The 19,571-nt window shown below is 38.7% G+C and overlaps 1 protein-coding gene across 1 annotated transcript in view; it reads left to right on the top strand.

The window, feature by feature from the left end:
• ANTXR1 (anthrax toxin receptor 1) overlaps window positions 1–19,054 on the top strand; it is a 178,685-nt gene extending 159,631 nt beyond the window's left edge. Inside the window, exon 18 of the mRNA XM_018554410.1 lies at window positions 18,420–19,054. Within this exon, the coding sequence (XP_018409912.1) occupies window positions 18,420–18,743 (324 nt within the window). The 3' untranslated portion in view covers window positions 18,744–19,054. The remainder of the gene's footprint in view (window positions 1–18,419) is intronic.
• Window positions 19,055–19,571: the final 517 nt, after the last annotated feature.

Genomic DNA, 19,571 nt, shown 5'->3' with positions numbered 1-19,571 from the left:
TGAAAAAGAAAAAGGATTTTTGCTTGCACATGATTGGATGTTGGATGTCAGCAGAGCTTTCTCACATTCACTAAGGTGAAACTTCCCATGTAAAGTGCAAATTCCCTTGCAAAGTGAAGGCAGGCAGAACAGCAGTGGATCTTAACATAAACATATATCTGTCCATTACACACTTCTTACCCTAATAGATACTAGACATGTCAAGCCTTAAAATTGTGTTACTAAAAACTACAGTACTCTAAATTGTCCATAGGCAAGATTTTAAAAGCCTGTATAGATCATATATTTAGAGTTAACCATGAAAATTCACCCTAGAATTACTGCTCACCTAGTCGGTAGCAATATTTTTGGAGGGGGACTTCAGTTCTGCATTAAAGGATAGGTGTACCATATTTTTGGTAACCAATTGCCCCAACCAACCCCCCACAAGCTGCTTACTTACCCTAATTCCAGAGGAATTGGTCCAGTTTTGTGTTGACATCTTGCGGGCAACATTTTCTCCAGCACCGGCCGTGCCTGTGCACTTAGTCCCCATAAGCTTAAATATGGCTATAAACAGTCTTGATAAATGGGCCATTTAGGCATATGGTTACTCTTTGTCTAGGCACAGGCCAGCTCTGGATACAATGTCACCACCAAGGATGCAAACACAGGAGCCGGCTGTGACTCTGGAACTAAAGAAAGTAAGCAACTAGGAAGAGGGTGGTTATTGTAGTCTAGCTTTGGAAGAGGGGACGGTGATTCTAAAAGTTTAGTAAAGAGGTGAAACTGTACTTCACTTATTCCAAAAACTAAAAATGTTATACCCAATGCAAAAAATTGCTTTTTTCTCTGTGTGCTATGGTGGTATTGCTCCCTGGTGGAGAAAGGTGGTCATCACTGCTCAGAAACAAAGCCTATTCCATAAGGTTCTGCGTGCAGTCAATAGGATGAAAGGAAGGAGGGGGGACAGGTCACTATCAGTCACAGCTGCTTCCAATAACTATCTGAGCGCAGGTCACATGGGGATTCCTGTGGTTTTCTCACATGTTCGGAAGCTCAACATTCTCCATTTCTTTCGTCATTAATGGAGTAATTTTACAGTGATTTAGCTGCAAAGCAGGAAACGGGGACTTGTCATAACTATAAAGGGTTACTTATCGTGTTTATAGAGAGGGACTACAACAAAACAGCTTAGAAAAAACAAGGTAATCTGTTAGTTCTAGGGATTATTAATGAGATACACATTGGTAATTTTTTGTCAAACAATACAACAATTACATTTTTCTTTGTACACTCATGCACAGTCTTCATGGGTCTATAGTACATATATACAGGAGAACTGCTTGAAAATGATTTAGTTATAATTTACCATCCTAAATACATATCGCAAACCAAAGGTTGACTTAGGTCCACATTTTCCAAGATCCAGCAAGTTCCACAGAGTGCTGTACATGCCAACCACTACCCTTCCATCCTCTGCTGCCAAGAGACTAGGCATAGTATAGTGATGATAAATGTGTTCTGTGCAGTGAGAAGCTAAATAAAGTCTTTTAGCAGAATGTACATTATTTAGCAATAAAATAAGTTTTCTTGTCTGTACTTCCGCTCCTGGGTTCCACTGCCCACACAATATGTCGGCTTTTGCATGAGACTTCTCTGTCTGTGCAGTTATTATTCTATCTGGCATGCTTATAAAGCATTATGTCTGACATTCACCACACATTTAGTGCAGGTGAATCTTCAAGGTGCTTGTGTTTTAAATGACAGTGATTGATTTACCACCAGTGAATGTTTGGTAAAAGTCAAATTTACTACTTCTGGGTCTAAACCCATAGTATACACTGAGTGGCCAGATTATTATGACCACCCCATCAGTACTTCTTTGGGCCACGAGATGACTCCACGAGATGACTTCGTTGGGCCGCCTCGTGACTCCACAAGATGTTGAAAGGTGATGCGAGGAATCTGACACTGCACTGTTGCCCTTCTGTTGTCTTGTACCAGTCTTGCCACTCTCCGTTCTGCACTAACATTGACTAGTCGTTGACGGACACAATTCGCACGTTCAGACGCAGATTTTCGGCTGACAGTCCGGTCTTTAAACACTTTAACAACAGCTGCTCTTGAACATTTAATGAATTCTGCTGTTTTGCTGATACTGGCTTCATGGCTCGCGCCAACAATCATCCCACGTTCAAAGGCTGTTAAATTGCATTGTTTACCCATATCTTCAGAAAAAATAATTTGCTTACAAACGTCAGGTGATCATAATGATCTGGCCACTCAGTGTACATCCCTATATGCTTTATAATCACTTGCTTCAGCCAACACCAATAACAGTAATATGGCAGCACAAGAGCCAACAGAGAAATCATTTCACTTTATCTGTGCCCCTTGTTTTCTTGCCGGTAGCCAATGTCCAAATTGCCACTATCGTCCTGAATTGATGCTCCAGCTGCTGTGTAGGGGATCATGTGAATTTAAATATAATATAGGATTATAGGAAGATGGCCAACATTCGATTTTGGAATGAGTGGAGTTTCCTGAATTAAAACCACATTCACTGTTAGAATTTTGTTAGATTGAGAAAAAAATTTCAACATGTTCCTTCAAATTTTGTCATCACTGCAGTTGAAATTGATCATCGATTTGACCCCATCAACTATTAGAAAGTCAAACGAATGTTCCAAAATCGATTTTCTAACCAAAGTGGTCAATCAATGGCCTTCTTGAAGGGTGCTTGTAGAATATAAAATGCATGTTTACAGTAGCATGAGGATTAGGGCACCTTAAAACATTTAACAAACAAAATAAACAGGAGCTGTGAGACACGTGGCGTGTACGTGACTTAACCCCTTCATGACTGAGGCCCTTTTTTCATTTTTTGCACCCATGTTATATTCCACATTTTAGAAGCAAGCTGGGCTAAGCAAGTTCGTGAGCTCCCTAATAAAAACAATCAAACAATCCACAAGCACAATGTTATACAGCTCTTGCAATGTACGGGACATTCATAAGTGAACAACATGTTTATTGCAGGGAGTGTGGCAATAACTATTCAAAGAAGAGAAAACAGTATGACAAAATAGCTCACCCATTAATAAGCATTTCAAGCAGCTCTGGCGACTTTCGGTTGCACAAGAATAAGAACATTCCTTGTCCTTCTTCATACAAGTTATTGTGAACAGAGAAGAAGGTCAGTAGCAACTCAGAAGCAGCCCAAAAGCAACTCTAAACCAAATAAAAAGCACCTGAGAAGTGAGTAAAAAAAAAGTAAAAGCAGTTCATACATGAGTCGAAGCAACACAAAAGCATCTTGCACTCAACCTGTTTTTGAGTCTGTGCATTTTACCTGGCAGTGACCTCATGGTTGCCAGGAGCTGAGCGGGACTCTGGCCACAGAATCCCAGGTTGCTTACAGCTGGGCAAGGAGATGTGTTTGGTCCTTAAACATCTTACCCGCCCAACTCTTAGCAACCTGGGATGATCTGGCTGGAAAGGGTGCAGCACAGACATTGTGCATGGCTGCTCTGCCTCCCACCCCCCACGTGACCCAAGAGATGTCACCTGAGGCAACAGTCTCAGGCTGCCTCATTATAGGAATGGCCCTGCATGGCAGTGTGAGTGAACCACAAGACAGAATTTGTAAACTGTTTTGGAGTACAAGTTGAAAAAATTTACAGAATGGTACCTTGGAACTGTAGGTACAGTAAATAATGAGAATGCTTAAGGGCAAATTTAGGCTCCTATACTGTTGAAGCCTGCTAGCAAGGGTGTTAGTTCTAACTGAAACTTTTGGAGCCACACAATATTATAAGGTTTCTTCCCGGTCAGTAGCTCAGTGAAATCTCCTGAGATGCTCAGATCCCAGACACTCTGGAGACTTCACTGGTCTTGCATTAGTGGACTTGGTGTGTGCTCAGACAGTACACAAAGTATGCTACAAACTATTTGAGAGCAAGTCAGGAGACTCCCAAGCCTTCCATCACCCAGATCTCATGACAGAACAGCCCAGAGTCTGCTCCACAAAGGTAAGTAACATTGTGGGACTGGTAGAAGAATGCGACTTTCTATGTTGCCTGATGCCAGCATCAGCAACAGATCTCCAACTGCAGCATGAAGCATGCAGCCCATCCATTGAACAGACCCACATGTTTGCTATGGTTTTTTGAGATGCTCTGCATCTATGATGTCATTGGCTGTCACATCATACTGGTTGCTGCTGCTTTCACTGTAAAGACAAAGATGTTTAGTTCACAAGCTATAATTGCACCATGTGATTTTCACAAAATAACCCCTGTCCCTTTTTTTTGCTATAGAGATTTTAAAATAAGTTACATAGATTACTGGGGCTTAACTGTAACATAAGTGTTTGTACATTCATAAAAGCAATGCCTCCTAATCAAATTAGCCACACCCTTTAATCAGATAAGTAGCTTGCACTAATACTCTATCACCTTGCTGAGCTTCTGTCTGGTTTGCCATCTCTTTAAGGGCCACCATTAGAAATCATTGAGCCCCATAAAGGCTACCTCACAGCCCTCCAGTGCCCTCCCATAAATTATCCATAAACTCCCCATAACGAGGCCACAATGCCTGGTGTCTCCTCATTCACTGCAGAGGACTGCTGAAATCACAGAGACTGGGAGCTACCCCAGCTGCCTCACACAGTGCACACAGCCCAGTGGTCCTTGCCTAGGGCCCACACCTGGACCCCTGCCCCGCCTCTAAAAAAAAGAGATTAAAAAACGTAACCTACCTCTTTAGAGTCCTGCAAATAGGAAGAGTATGCCACTTTCTACAGTTCCCAGGAAAATCTATCCTCATAATGCACCAGTAGGTCTGATAGGTCCAATTTAAAGGAATCCGTAGTCTGGGATTGCCATATTAAAATAAAGATGTGTCAAATTGAGTAAGATAACTCTTGACTGAGCCACACATAATCCATCAGTATGGTAAGTAACAGAAAACATTTTGCAAAGTATTCAACTACATAATTATGCAAAGGAACCATGGGATTTATGATGCAGGATATCATTCAGTTAAAATAGGCAAAGGCCATAAAAAAGTTGAAATGTGTCTTGAACATTTTTTGGTGCGATCTATTAAAAGGACATTTGCAGCAGGTTTAGCCATGTATGACATTGTTGTTAAGATATAGTCTTATGTAATATAGCAAAGAGCAACCTTTAAAGTAAAGTAACCCAGAGCAAGCACTCAGTATTCATATGGCGCTTGTCTGATAAACTTTAATCTTACATAGTTACATAGTTAATCAGGTTGAAAAAAGACACAAGTCCATCCAGTTCAACCTATAGAGATATGAAAAAAAAAGAAAAGCCTAAACAGAACACTATGCCCACAATGACCCACTGTTGATCCAGGGGATGGCAAAAAAACCCCTATAAAGCACGGTTCAATTTGTTCAAACAGGGGGAAAAAAACCTTCCTGATCCCATAAGGCAATCTGATATTCCCTGGATCAACAATCTCTGATACTTAATATACCTATAAGAACTCAATATCCAGTAATATTCTCTGCATTTAGGAATTCATCCAGATTTTTTTTTTTAAACAATTAACTGAGGTAGCTAGAACTAGTCTATTCCACATTTTCACAGCTCTAGCTGTGAAGAATCCTTTCCATATGCAAAGGTTGAACCTCTTTTCCTCCAGACGCACAGTGCCCCCTTGTTCTTTGCAGTGACCTTAACGTGAATCATTTAGCACCAAGCTCCTCCATGCATCTTATGAGTTTAGTCGCCCTTCGCGGCATTTTCTCCAGTTCCACAACATCCTTTTTGTGAACTGGTGCCCAAAACTGAACTGCATATTCCAGATGAGGTCTTACTAATGCTTTGTACAGGGGCAGCATTGTGTCTCTCTCTCTGGAGTCTATACCTCCTATAAAATAAGGAAGGGTGGTGACAGATTAGGTCTTACTAATGCCTCGTACAGGGGCAGGATGATGTCTCCATCTCTGGAGTCTATACCTCTTATAATACAAGGAAGGGTGGTGACAGATGAGGTCTTACTAATGCTTTGTACAGGAGCAGGATTATGTCTCTATCTCTGGAGTCTATACCCCTCTTAATACAAGAAAGTATTTTGCTTGCTTTAGAAACTGCGGCTTGACATTGCATGCTATTATTGAGTCTATGGTCTACCAGAACACCCGTGTCTTTCTCCATCATTGACTCCCCCAAACATACTCCCCCTAGAGTGTATGACGCATGCATGTTTTTAGTCTCTAAGTGCAGAACTTTACATTTATCAACATTAAACCTCATTTACCAAATAGATGCCCAATCACAAAGTTCATTCAGATCTGCTTGTAAGTTGGAGACATCCTGTAAGGACTGTATTCCACTACGTAACTTAGTGTCATCTGCAATCACAGAAATGGTACTTTTAATCCCCAATTCTATGTAATTTATAAATAAATTAGACAGTAAGGGGGCCAGAACGGAACCTTGGGGGACACCACTAACAACCTCAGACCATTCAGAGTACGAATCATTGATCACCACTCTCTGAATATGGTCTTTAAGCATGTTTCCTATCCAATTACAGATTGAATACTCCATACCTACTGACCTTAACTTATACATTAGCCGCCTGTGGGGAAACGCTTTTGCAAAGAGCAAGTATACTATATCCACAGCCATTCCTCTGTCCAATTTTTCACTTACTTCCTCATAAAAAGAAAGTAGGTTTGTTTGACAACTTGTCTTTTGTGAATCTGTGCTGACTATCGCTTATAATATTATTTTCAAGCAGAAACAATTGCATGTGATCCTTTATCAAACTTTCAAGTATCTTGCCAACTATTGAAGTTAAACTTACAGGTCTGTAATTACTTGCTAAAGACGTTGATCCTTTTTTAAACATAGGGACTACATTGACCTTGCACCAATCCATTGGTACCAAGCCAATCATTAGAGAGTCTCTAAAAATTAGATACAATATAATCTGATGGGTTATTGTCAGGAACTATACTTGGCACATCAACATTGCTTTACACAACCTTGTAAATTAAACCTGGTAGCCCACCACTTTTAAAGAACCACATCTTCATACACCCTGTTCCTCATATGGCTTTCTGACCAGAATACAAACAACCTTTAATGAGTTAAACAAAAGAAACAGATGCGTAAAGTGTAACGTACAAGGTTTAACTTTTAGGGGGAAAAATTTCCAATTTATGAGCAGCTGCAGAGAGGTCCAGCGAATGTGATCAGAGCACTACGGCCAAGCTCTGTTCTAGTGTTCTATAAAATGGGATTTTTACTTGGGTGGAAAAGAGTTTTTTTATTGTGGTCAGTAACTTATTCCTGGAATTTAAGGCAAAGTATTGCCTGGCATTGGTAAGGCAGATATTGAGTAGCATCATATTACTTCATTGTGGTAATACGTTAAACATGTTTTTCTTTTCCTGTCTATGTAAGAAAATGATTTTTGTCCTTACATCAAATACTAAGCTTCTCTGACCCCAGAACCTGATGATGTCATCCTTTAAGCGTTCGCTAACTCATGCCAGGTACTTTAGACATACTCAGAATCATTGGTACTGCTGTGTATTTGTATCCTGTTAATGCAAAATGTTAATAAAAATCAGAGTTGTTGAAGTCTTTCTCCCATAAAAACTCTCAATCTGAGTTTCTCTCTGCACTTTACAATAAGTTCATACCCCTTGTGGTTAGTGTTGTCTCTATTGAACTAGACTGCAGCAGAGTTCAGTGACTGTTGACTGAATGCCTGTCACACAGCAAGCTAAATAGCATAGAAACAAAAATCAGCAATCCTCATTGTGACCAGAGTGGGCAGAGGTCATACTCTGTGATGTCTGCTCACTGCCTGTGCTTCCATTCTGACTTCTCATTGTACCTACCCAGCTCGGTATTGGTGGTTATGTATTTAGATGAGGCACTGAGGTCTTGAGGAATGCTGAATTAAGTTTGACTTGCTTATAAGGACATTACATCAGAATACAGCATCATATAGCATAGTAGAAGGAAACATATAGACAAATAGAACTTCCTGTATATCATAGACAAATATACATAAACATAGAGACCAAAACTGCACCACAGAGTCACCTACAGCTCAAAAGACAATATTACATCTCTGAATGTCAGTAATACAAATCAGCATGTTGTTGTATTTCCAACAGGTATTACACATCAAACTATTTCTGTAGTAAGCCAAAAAAGAAAAAAAGATGGGGCTTTAAAAGTGTCTACTAACTAATGCCAGGGAGTATGGTTCAACATAATGTCAAAAAATTCATCAATATAATAAAATTCATTTTTAATAAAGAAAATACATGATTGACAAGGTAAATAAAACATCTCATATTCAATTTAAAACATCACTACATAAACGGCATGTCACCGTCGAAGAAAAGGAAAAAATACAGACTATTATTTTATGGAATTTGCATTAATATGATGAATAATGTGTTTATTGACTTTCAAGTAATGAATTAATATAGAAACGATGAATTATTGCTATTATGCATATTAATCTGTATGATTTCCATAGAGGTGACATGCCGTTTATGTAGTGATGTTTTAAATTGAATATGAGATGTTTTATTTACCTTGTCAATCATGTATTTTCTTTATTAAAAATGAATTTTATTATATTGATGAATTTTTTTACATTATGTTGAACCATACTCCCTGGCATTAGTTAGTAGACACTTTTAAAGCCCCATCTTTTTTTCTTTTTTTTTTTCTTTTTCTTTTTTTCTTTTTTGGCTTACGACTGTAATTAGGGGTGTGGTGTCTCCAATTTAGTGCTGATCCCTAACTATCTCTTTTTACTAAACTATTTCTGTAGCTGAACTCAAAGTGGAAAAACAGCTGCTCTCGGGCAATGGTGTTTGGGCCAGGTTTATGGTTGATGGCTGACGTATTCTTGAACCCTATTCGCCCCCCAAAAACTTACATCGGTATGGTCTTCAACATACAGATGATGTCTAACAAGACATTTCCCTCCAAACTCCTCTTTTAAACAGCACAAATAATTTAATTTTCCTGTTTACAATGAAGAGTATTTTTAAAACATTTATATATGTGATGGATGTTTTTAATAACACAGAGGTATCCTGGAGGTAGATTTTGCATTAGCGCTTAGAGTTTAGTTACCCCTTGTTAAAGCGGACCTTTACTCATGAAACAAAGTTCCTCTAATTTTCCCCACACCTTTTATTCATTTGTTGATTTTGTATTAATATTAAATAACTTTTTAAATTCTTAATTTTTGCATTTCCTAAATCCTTGCCTGGGCAGGAATTCAAATGACGTATGTCTGGCCATCTGCTGACTCCTTAGATGTCTACACCACACATCCCATGGGGCAGTTTCTGAGTATCAGCGCAAGATGTTATGCAAGTGTAGACATGCTGTGGATTTCTGTCAGGATCAGGTAGAAATCTGCGGCATGTCTGTGTATGTTGTAGATACCCCATGCATGGGCAGACCACCAGGTCTGAGCATGTGTGGTTGGAACTTATTTCAAGATGGTGGTTTGGGAGAAAAATGGTGCAATGGGAACTTCGCTGGGCTCCACGGGCTACAAAAAATGTTTTATTATTTTCATACCGGTAATAATTATTAGGTGCTTTAAATGTATTTTTACGCAGACAGGGTGAAGTTACTCTTTAAATCGGTTTGGTATTCTGAATTTCTAATTTTTACTTTGTGGCATTGATAGTAATACCATCAACCCACCTCTGCCTTATTGCAGACTTCACGTTCTCTACAGAGGTATTGTGCGATTGTTGTCTTAGCTAGCAGTGAAAGCAGTGAGGACCCCCTTTGTATCTGTACAACACTGGTTCTGAAACAGTGGCTCACTTTTCAGGTGGAAAACCCCCTTTAACATCTCTTTGGTTATTACAGGCGTCCGTAGTGAACACTCTACATTGATCACAGTGTTCAAGCATATGCCATGTATATGTAGAGGTATTAACTACAAGGTTACTAAAGTGATCAATATTATTTATTTGGTTTGCATGCAGCAACAAAAGTACAGTAGTTTTGCAAAGACAACTGCATCATCTGAAGTCAATCTACAAGAGTTTTAGACATGTTAGCACCTTGGGGGAAGGCTTCTAGATTCGTTATAGCTTTCAGCATTCATATTAAAACCAAGAATACCATATTATAATATTATTATTTACTGACCATACTTCATAGAATCCATGGTTTTCATGCACCGCACTGAGGTTGGTCAAATAGCCTAAAACAGCCCTATGGAGTTTGGAATAAATAGATCTGTATTATTATGCTGTATCTGTGTGTTGGATGCAAGCTGGCTCAAGAGCATAAAAGAATGATTAATTTACACCCACTACCCTCAAATGAAAAATAATCCCCTTATTTTTTGAACTGTGCTTCACAATTGCTCCCTTTTTTTAAACCTCCTCATATAATTTTCTAGCATTCTTTTATTTCCAGGACTCTCATAAGTGCATATTTTCTCAGTAAAGGTTTCCAAAGAGCTGACAGTAAATTATAAAGTTAATCTGGGGATGCACATGATAAGAGGGTTGGGAACCTTCACTCCAGCTGTAACCTCTTTGGTGCTATCTCTGGCAGAAGTAGGATCACAAGCTTATTCTGATAACATGTAATGCTCACCCTCTGCAAGGTTACAGGGAGAAACCCTTTAATAGAAACCTGATTGCTATCTTGTGGTTTTGGCACAGCCATACAGTAAAGCACTCTGCTGGCTGAATGGTAATAAGATACAGCATATTGCTCAAGGGGCAAAATATAAGTCAGCAACGAAAGTATGAAGTTTGTCCTTGATTTTTTTATGCTGCATATTAAAAAGTTAATCGCAGGCAAAATGTGGCACAAGATAAACAACTGCCTGTAACTATTATGTTAGTTTTCAGGGATTGTTTCTAAATCCCTACATATGCACAAAGATTGGTGATTTGTTGTTGAATATTATTGTTTTACAAATCTTCGAATGGGGATGATTTTGGTATGTGAATTGCATTAAAGTGACACTAAACTCAGAAGTTGAATCTTAAAATGCATTCAAGAACACTAATGATTATCAAAAATGTATCTTATTTGTGTATCACTCGGTTGTAGAGCCTCAAATCATCTCTGAATGGGTGCTGACACTGTCCTTCCATCTGGAAGGTGGCTACTTTTGTTCCCCATGATCTCTGTGTGTGTTGTAAAGTAGCCACCCCTCCAAGCTCGCTCCCATGATAGACTACTACCTCCCTTTTAGTTTACTAATTTGTATCGAGATTGTAGTCCATCATGGGAGCTAGTTTTTGAGCACTGGCTACTTTCATAGGCAGAAGTTCAGGAAATTCATTTTTCAGGAAAATAGTTAAAGTCTGACAAACTGTTAAGGGTCCTTACCTGGTTAATTGTTCGAAACCATACTTAATTCCTAGAAGGCCACCATGAATTTGCTTATCTGTAAGTAAGATGTTACCTCACTTCCCTTACCTGTGACACCAAGACAAGAATGGGTGGTTTTCATCAGAACAGGAAGGCAAACACATTGTTAAAAGTTTTCAAATGTCCACACTGTGCAACAAATGGTTTTGGTTTTCTTTTTGTCCCCGTTGGAGACTTTCCTCAACACTTCCTGTCCTAATAGAAAGCGAGTAGGCTCTAACTCTTTCCCACACAATCCAAAACATCATATAAAATAATGGCTGGACGTGAGGTTTTAAAGTCTGTAATCTGTGGATTATAGGTAGCAGATGACACAGTTAGGATTTTTGTTATCTGTTTCTTATAAAGCATCAATGAAGTGAGGCTGATCTTGAGCATTAAAAAAAGTAAAAGAGCGAGCAGAGACCTAAGTAAATCTATAAAGCCAAAACCAGTTGCCACATGTTTATCATAAATAAATCTATAAATACAGGTCTTTAGAAAAAAAGACCTATATTTATATGAAGCCGACTGAGCCACATACTAGGACTGAGCCACAATATGGCTTTCCACCAGACTGTTTACTACTTAGATTCAGATACCATCAAGTTTCATTATCAGGAATCCAGCTCATGTCTAGCGATAGACTCTCTTCAATTACCACCTAATATATTCCAGAACCTCTTTTTCATATTTCTATCAAATGGTTTGAAGGACCAGAATTCCAAGACTAAAATTATATTTATGCAGCAAAACTTTCTCTACATTCACAAATATTGTTTTACATAAAACAGGATGTGAATATATTCCAAATATTTTCCAGTCCTGGGGGAAGATTTGTTATTCCTGCCAGTTTATTTCCAGCGTCCAATAGAGGTGCCATAATCCCACAATTATTTACCGTGGTCAAATGATCGTTTATATAAAGTAGTGTAGTTCATGTACTGTACAGAACATTTATCTCTGTACTGATATTCTGCAATGCCAGGCTTCACATATAGGTGGCACTGCATGTGAACTCGGTAATTTGCACTTCTGGTTCCATTTAAACTTGGTGACTGTAGAAAGGTGACCCCTGTATACTACTACAGGCTAATTTATAACATATAAAGGAAATCCATGCTAAGAGACTTCTTTTGGACAACCAGGGTGCCGTGGGACCTTGGTGTACCTCCAGACCTCCTCAGGGGGTGCCTCATAATTTTGTGGTAGTGGGACTGTGAAGAGGGTAATCAAGGTTGATGTGAAGGGGGCTCCTGATGTAAAAGGAGAACTCTGATGTGAAAGGGGCGACTCTGACATGAAAGTGGGGCTTCTGATGTGAAAGGGGGCTCCTGATGTGAAGAAAAGTTACTGATTCAAAGGGTGAAGAAATCTTCATTTGAAGAAGGCACTTTGATGTTAAGGGGGAAACCCACTTTTTTGTGTGTTTTTGTTTGGGGTCCCCCTTAAAATCTATGACATTTTAGACCGAGGTGCCTCGACATTTTGCATACTTTTAAAGGGTGCTGTGAGAAAAAAAAAAAGGTTGGGAAACACTGTTCTAGATGACTGGCTTCAGTAGTTGAATCACTGATTTAACTTGCGGCATATTTGTTTGTTTTCAGTGATTATCATTATTTAAGCCATAGATATTCAGGCAACTTGCATTTTTAAGTAGAGGTCATTTGCTTAAATTTTTCTATGACCCCCTACAGCCCAAGACTAAAAAAAACTAGTAAAATAGGTTGTAATTAGTTGTATAGAAAATATACATATACTGCATATTGATCCGTTATACAAAATATATTTGTGTTTTGCGTGTGAATTAGTAAATAAAAACTTTATTAAAATGATTAAGTGATCGCATTCAACATTTGTGAAATGTATTAATGCCAACTAAAATCTGTTTATAGCAATAACTGAAGACCATATTGAACCTGACTTGTCCAAAATCACTAAAATTCGCTGCATTATTATATTAAAGTATTAGCAGCCAATTATGATGGTATTAGATCTATGAAATTTGAATTGAATCTGAAGAAAAATTATAAATAACATAAACTCCAAGGCACTGCTTTCCAGTTTTTAGAGCCAGAGAAATGCCTTACTTCTCCCCAGAGGCATTGTTTGGCTCTCTCTCATGGCAGTAAAGTGCAAGACAGATATTCATTTCCAGAAATTGGCACCTTTGCAGAAGCTTTGGACCAGAGCTTTTTTTGTGAAAAGCTGAGAGCAGTGCTAGGACCTGGAATACACTATCAAAGATCACTGACAGTTCTTTTTATTGTGGATATCTATTCTGGAGTCCTACTGGGCTGGGCCTTCCTTCACTACCTAACCCCTAGTTGGGCAAGAAAGTGAAACCCTGGGGAGGGCAGCATGAAATGACAGTTTCTGGAGAAAGCAATGGTCTAATATTTTAGAAACACCTTTCCTACACAGCCGTTCTTGGGGGCTTTGGTGATCCATTAGGCTAGAAAGCTTTACCCAGTCACCATTTTTTCCACCAGAATAAGCCAGTGATGAGAGTGTCTGTTTCCTTCAAAAATGTGCCTCCCATCCCCACTCCGCCCGGCAAATGAGCAGAAGAAATCTAATTTGAACATGTAAAACTACTGCTTAAAGTTTGATTCATTAGTTACCCCACCTCCCCCAACCTATGGCTGGACAATCAATAGACATGTGTGATTCATTTTGTTACGAATCGAAATGCGTACGAATTTTCCTGAAATTCGTAAATTCGGAAGCATCCGAAATCCGAATTGCAGTTTCCGAATTATATCCAAAATACAAAATTCCATTTTTCGGATCCGAATTTCTTTGAAACAGGAACTAATATTACCCCTGTAAATGAGGTTGAACAACATGACAAGATTTTTTTTTTTAATCCGAAATACGGATCCGCTGCTGCTGAGGGTTGCATTACAATACAGGCAGGAAATACGAAATTCCGTTGACGGAATTTCGTTCTGTTACGAACATTCGTTATATTGAAGTTAAAAAGCAAAGTACATTTGTTAATATACTGGAGTTGATGGTAGTTTTTTTTTTATATCCGAAATACGGATCCGGAATCAGTTAACGGAATTCGTATTTCGTTTGGTTGACCAATCAGAGGTTTTCTCTTCTGCTGCTGAGAGTTGCATTACAATACAGGCAGGAAATACGAAATTCCGTTGACGTATTTTTGTTCCGTTACAAACATTCGTTACATTGAAGTTAAAAAGCAAAGTACATTTATATTGGAGTTGATGGTAAGACCGAAATACGAAATTCGGATACGGATTCCGTTAACGGAATTCGTATTTGTTTTGGTTGACCAATCAGAGGTTCTCTTCTGCTGCTGAGAATTGCATTACAATATAGTATACAGGCAGGAAATACGAAATTCCGTTGACGTATTTTTGTTCCGTTACAAACATTCGTTACATTGAAGTTAAAAAGCAAAGTACATTTATATTGGAGTTGATGGTAAGACCGAAATACGAAATTCGGATACGGAATACGGTAACGGAATTCATATTTCGGATACAAAAACAACTACCACATCGACTCCAATATTAACAAAGGTATTTTTGCTTTTTAACTTCATCATAACGAATGTTGGTACAGTTACGAAAATGTGCCGAAACTAACGAAAATTCGTATTTCGTACGAATCCGAATTGAGTTTCGGACACGATTTACGAAATACGAAATAACGGATATTCCGAAACGGAACACATTTTTTTACGGCGCACAAGTCTAACAATCAAGGAGCAGCATCATATTGATAATTTAATCAGTCATCCTGGTTGTCTCCCTTCCTTTAACATATATGTCCATCCAAAACTTTTTTTGTTGTTTTGGAAAGAGTGGGGAAGGGTTAGAACCCATCAGGTTTTTACAGCTATCTGAGACTTCATTAGAGAGGTAACTCCCTCTCCTCTTTCCCAGGCAAAAAAAGAGTCACCAGACAGGAAGTGAGGAATAATATCCAACAGCAAGACAGAAGGGAAGTGTGGAATACTTGTCAGCTTTATATTTCTGTCTGTATACCTGTTGCAGATTTTCCTCACATTTTTTCCTATCAGGTGAAACCATTGTCACCCTTAGGGTAAGAGAAAATCTCTCTAATGGCACCCTGGATAGTAGTATAATCCCAACCGGGGCTCAATTCCTACCCCATTCCATACAAAACTTGGCATATACATGTTCAGTTTTAGGCTAACCAGTACTTTGTAAATCAGTAGAGCCCTGACTAACTCAATGTTGGCCATTGCTTCGCTGGTCTCAGTCCTGCTCTGCAATGTATTATAGCAGGATGATACAAATTCTAGGTGATTCAGATACAAATGCTAGGTGTGTGTAAAATATATTTATTCATTTTAAAATAATATTAGATTAAGGGGTCTGCACTCAAGAGTCACACAAATTTTACACAAGATTAACACATGGGTGAAATGGGTGAATCTTGGTAGACTGTTTGTTCTTGGGTGAAAACTGTATAAATAAGACCTCTAAATGGTGTTTTTAAAATACGTGCCTAAAGTTTAACTTTCAAATTCAACATTTTTATTAAGTTTTGTACAAATAATAAGACAACAACGGAGCAGAATAAAGTGCTTAAAAAATATAAGAGGATCATCAAACAAGGAAAGAGAATCCAAAGAAAGAATAATAGAGCCAGTGGTATTACACAATGGCAGTAAGAGGCATGGTCAAAAAAGGGGATGAAATGCATTATATTAGTGTATACGAGTAACACAGGATCATTGGCTAAATGTGAAAGAAATCATGGAGGGATAGAGTTTAACTTTCAAGGAACATGCAAAGACTAGGGGTTTTATTTATCAATGCCCCCCCCCCCAAGACTTACAAAACTTTCACCCAAAATTTTACTAGTGTAATGTTAATAAATGAGGTTTAACCTCTTGCCTCTGAACCTCTTGCAGCATCTGCGGGTTGCCGTCTCCAGACGGCAATTTTTTTCTGCTCGCGCGCGCCCCCTAGCGGGCACGCACGGGCAGAAAAGACCCGATCAATGCACACACCCGTTACCGGGTGTTTCACATATAGGCGATCAGCGGGTCCATAGCCCGCCGATCGCCTATATGTGCTCGTTCGCGGCACTCCCCCCCCCCCCCAGGTCGGCGCTTCCGGTTTTTTTTTTTCCCCCCGACCCCTCACCTTGATTCCCGGGATCTTTGTGATTGTTTTCTTAGTTGATGCTCAGGTTTCATACAGCCCCAGAACAAGAGCAGATGAAAACCGGTGCAAAAAGCATGCAGTTGAAAAAGTAGTGCAAGCTCAGGTCAAAACAGGGGCACACGTTAAAAGACTTGCACATGAAAAAAAATGATCTAAGAGGCCAAAACTGCCGCAATGGCTTTGATAAATTCCCCCCAGTCTTTTTACAATATCAGAAGTTGAAATTTGGAGCAGGGGAGCAGGGTCCAAACTGCATAGAGGTTTGTTGATGCAGTGTGTGGCTTTTCCTTTATTTCTGAATGGGTTAAAACTGAAAAATATGAAAATTTTAGAAACAGGTTTTAACTTGTTTTCTTCCATATGAAATAAGTTTATTGAAACAATAAACATAACAAGTAAACATAGAAGAGCTTTGTACAACAAGTGAAATCAGGTAAATACACAATGGAATATCCCAAAGGAGTAGTAAACTGTAACCTCAGAGTATCATAAGATGACTCCAAGAACAACTCGTGAACACTGATCAATTGTGCTGAAGATGTCCCGCCACTGCAGCACAATTTGACAAACTCCACAGATATACATGGGGATAAGTGACCGGGATTTTAACTTGTTTTCTTATGTTTGCTTACATGGCTGAACAAAGGGAAACATTCCACTTTTGTATGACATAAAGACTCCCTCACATTGTGCACCTTCATAGTTTGTTTACTCTGGTGTATTTTGCTTACTAGGGCTGTTATATAATCTAACCTTTATGGTAAGCTTTATTAGATACTTACATACATTTGTAGTGCATGCACATAAAAAAGGGTCTGAATTTCCCTCTATAATATATTTCCATTCTAGAATCAGATGCAGCCAGCCAATGAGCTTCAGAAATTGCTACAGCGAGTTAATATCCTTACATGAACCTCAGCTGACAGTCAGATTTCCATACTAAGTGCAGCCAAACAATCTGCCATATATTTCTCATATTTTCAAATCTCAGTGCAATTTATTTGGGCTCTGCTCAGCTTGCTCTGTTCCAGCAGCTGGTTTAAGTACGTGAGGCAGTTGTGTCATTTTTGGAAAGCAGCTACAAGGCATGTCCGACTTTTCAGGGGGCTAACCCTTTCTCTGCTGACTGTTGACTTTGTTCATCTTGTAGGAGACTTCGTATTAAAGTTTGGGTCTTACTAATAACATAAGCTCAGCATGTCCTCACGATACCTTCTTTAAAGAAGTCCTACGCATGGCTTTACCTAAAATGCAAAGATGAAATGACCCCTATTGTATATTTAGAAAAATGAGAACACTTTATGTTCTATGATATGGCTTGTTTTGTCTCTATACCACAAAATGTCAGATATTGGATGACAGATTTTAATCTTGGCTGCTGTAGAACCCGTCTCCAGTGAACCCCGCTCCTCCTCAGCATTTTTAGTTGAACAAATCTTAAAACAAATAAAAACACTCTTCTACTATACAATTGGGAGTTTGGCACTGTGATTTGGCATGAACTGTGCTAATGTGGTGGTGGGGGGTAAGAACAGCTGGTTTATGAAGTGCAGTTCTTGTCAACAGCAATCGTTCAAAGTTCCTAAGGTCCCTTTCACACTGGCGTTCCTATAGTATCGACCTGTCTGGTTTTCAGGCCTTGTCGTTTTTAAGGTTTTGGGTTTGCCTGTGTATGAATTTCAAAGCTTGTAATTATAAAACAATATTCTCTTTTATAACCAGATTTTTTTTCTTTCATATCTATCATAATACATGTGTTTTTCATTCTGCCCAATTGAAATGTTTGCTTTATTATCTTTTTGAAAATGTATCCAAATATTAATTTTGGCTTTTTTTTTGTTGATTCCAGGGGAGATGCATGAATTTTACAAGAGAAAAGAAGCCAATGCCACCAAGATATCCATTAAACAATGCTCCTCTTTTGACACCACCATCCAGCCCAATCTATACTCCACCCCAGAGCCCAATCTATACTCCTCCCCAGAGCCCAATATATACTCCTCCCCAGAGCCCAATATATACCCCTCCTTCTCCAGCAAGTTCACCTCCCGAACCAATTAACTATCCTCCTCCAACTCCATCCCCAACCAACTCTCTTCCTCCACCACCTTTAGCCTCACCTCCCATGAGAGCTCCACCCCCGAATAGACCACCGCCACGTCCTTCAGTTTAGAATTCTCTGTACAGTCGTTCATCTCCAGTTCTGCTGGCGATGCATTTTAAGAAGTTTTTCTTTCTTGGATGGATGTGATGTTCATCAATTAGACAGAACAGCTATGGACCAAAACCACTTTTCTTACCACTTTTACTAGAACTAAGTGATGTTACCTTGTGGATTTATTTACCTTTGGATGATTCTGCAAGTTACTGGATACCATCTCAACACTTTTGGTCACATCTGAAACCAATTCTTATGACTGCTTGACCAACTAAGCTGGATAACATTATGTAGAGAATATTAATGATATATTCTCCCACCAATGCCAAGAGAAGCATATTGGGTTATTTTAAATCAGTTATTGACTACAAGCAAAAAAAACACCAGTGATGGAAAATATCATCCACTAATCAGTTAGTTTTATAATAAATTTTGCTTCCTTTTTTTATAATATGATATTACAAAGTTCTTTTACCAATTATGACAAGGAACAAGGTCAAGAGAGCAACAACAGAGGAGCAAATTTATTTTTTTTATTAATACATTTCTATGGTTTGGGCAGCAAAAAAAATTCTTAGAAGAATCTTTTTGACCATGTGGCCTTATCTTCTCTGAAAAGAATAAAAGGACAACTTCTTTTGAAGATGACTTTAGGTTGATGGATGATCACTGTCTGATGAAATATTCGTTTTCCTTGTCTACGCAGGTTTTATTCATTGGATGCTTACCATTTTGTTTTGCACATCTAGACAAACGTTTTGTAATTGAAAGAACACCTTTTGACGCTTATGGCTGATAAGGAAACTACAGAATATTATTTTCAAACTATTTACATCTGAATCT

This window comes from Nanorana parkeri, unplaced genomic scaffold, assembly GCF_000935625.1.
Source record: "Nanorana parkeri isolate BGI_ZX_2015 unplaced genomic scaffold, ASM93562v1 scaffold157, whole genome shotgun sequence".
NCBI lineage: Eukaryota > Metazoa > Chordata > Amphibia > Anura > Dicroglossidae > Nanorana > Nanorana parkeri.
The sequence above is the reverse complement of the archived record's forward strand: the minus strand, read 5'-3'. Positions and strand labels throughout refer to the sequence as shown.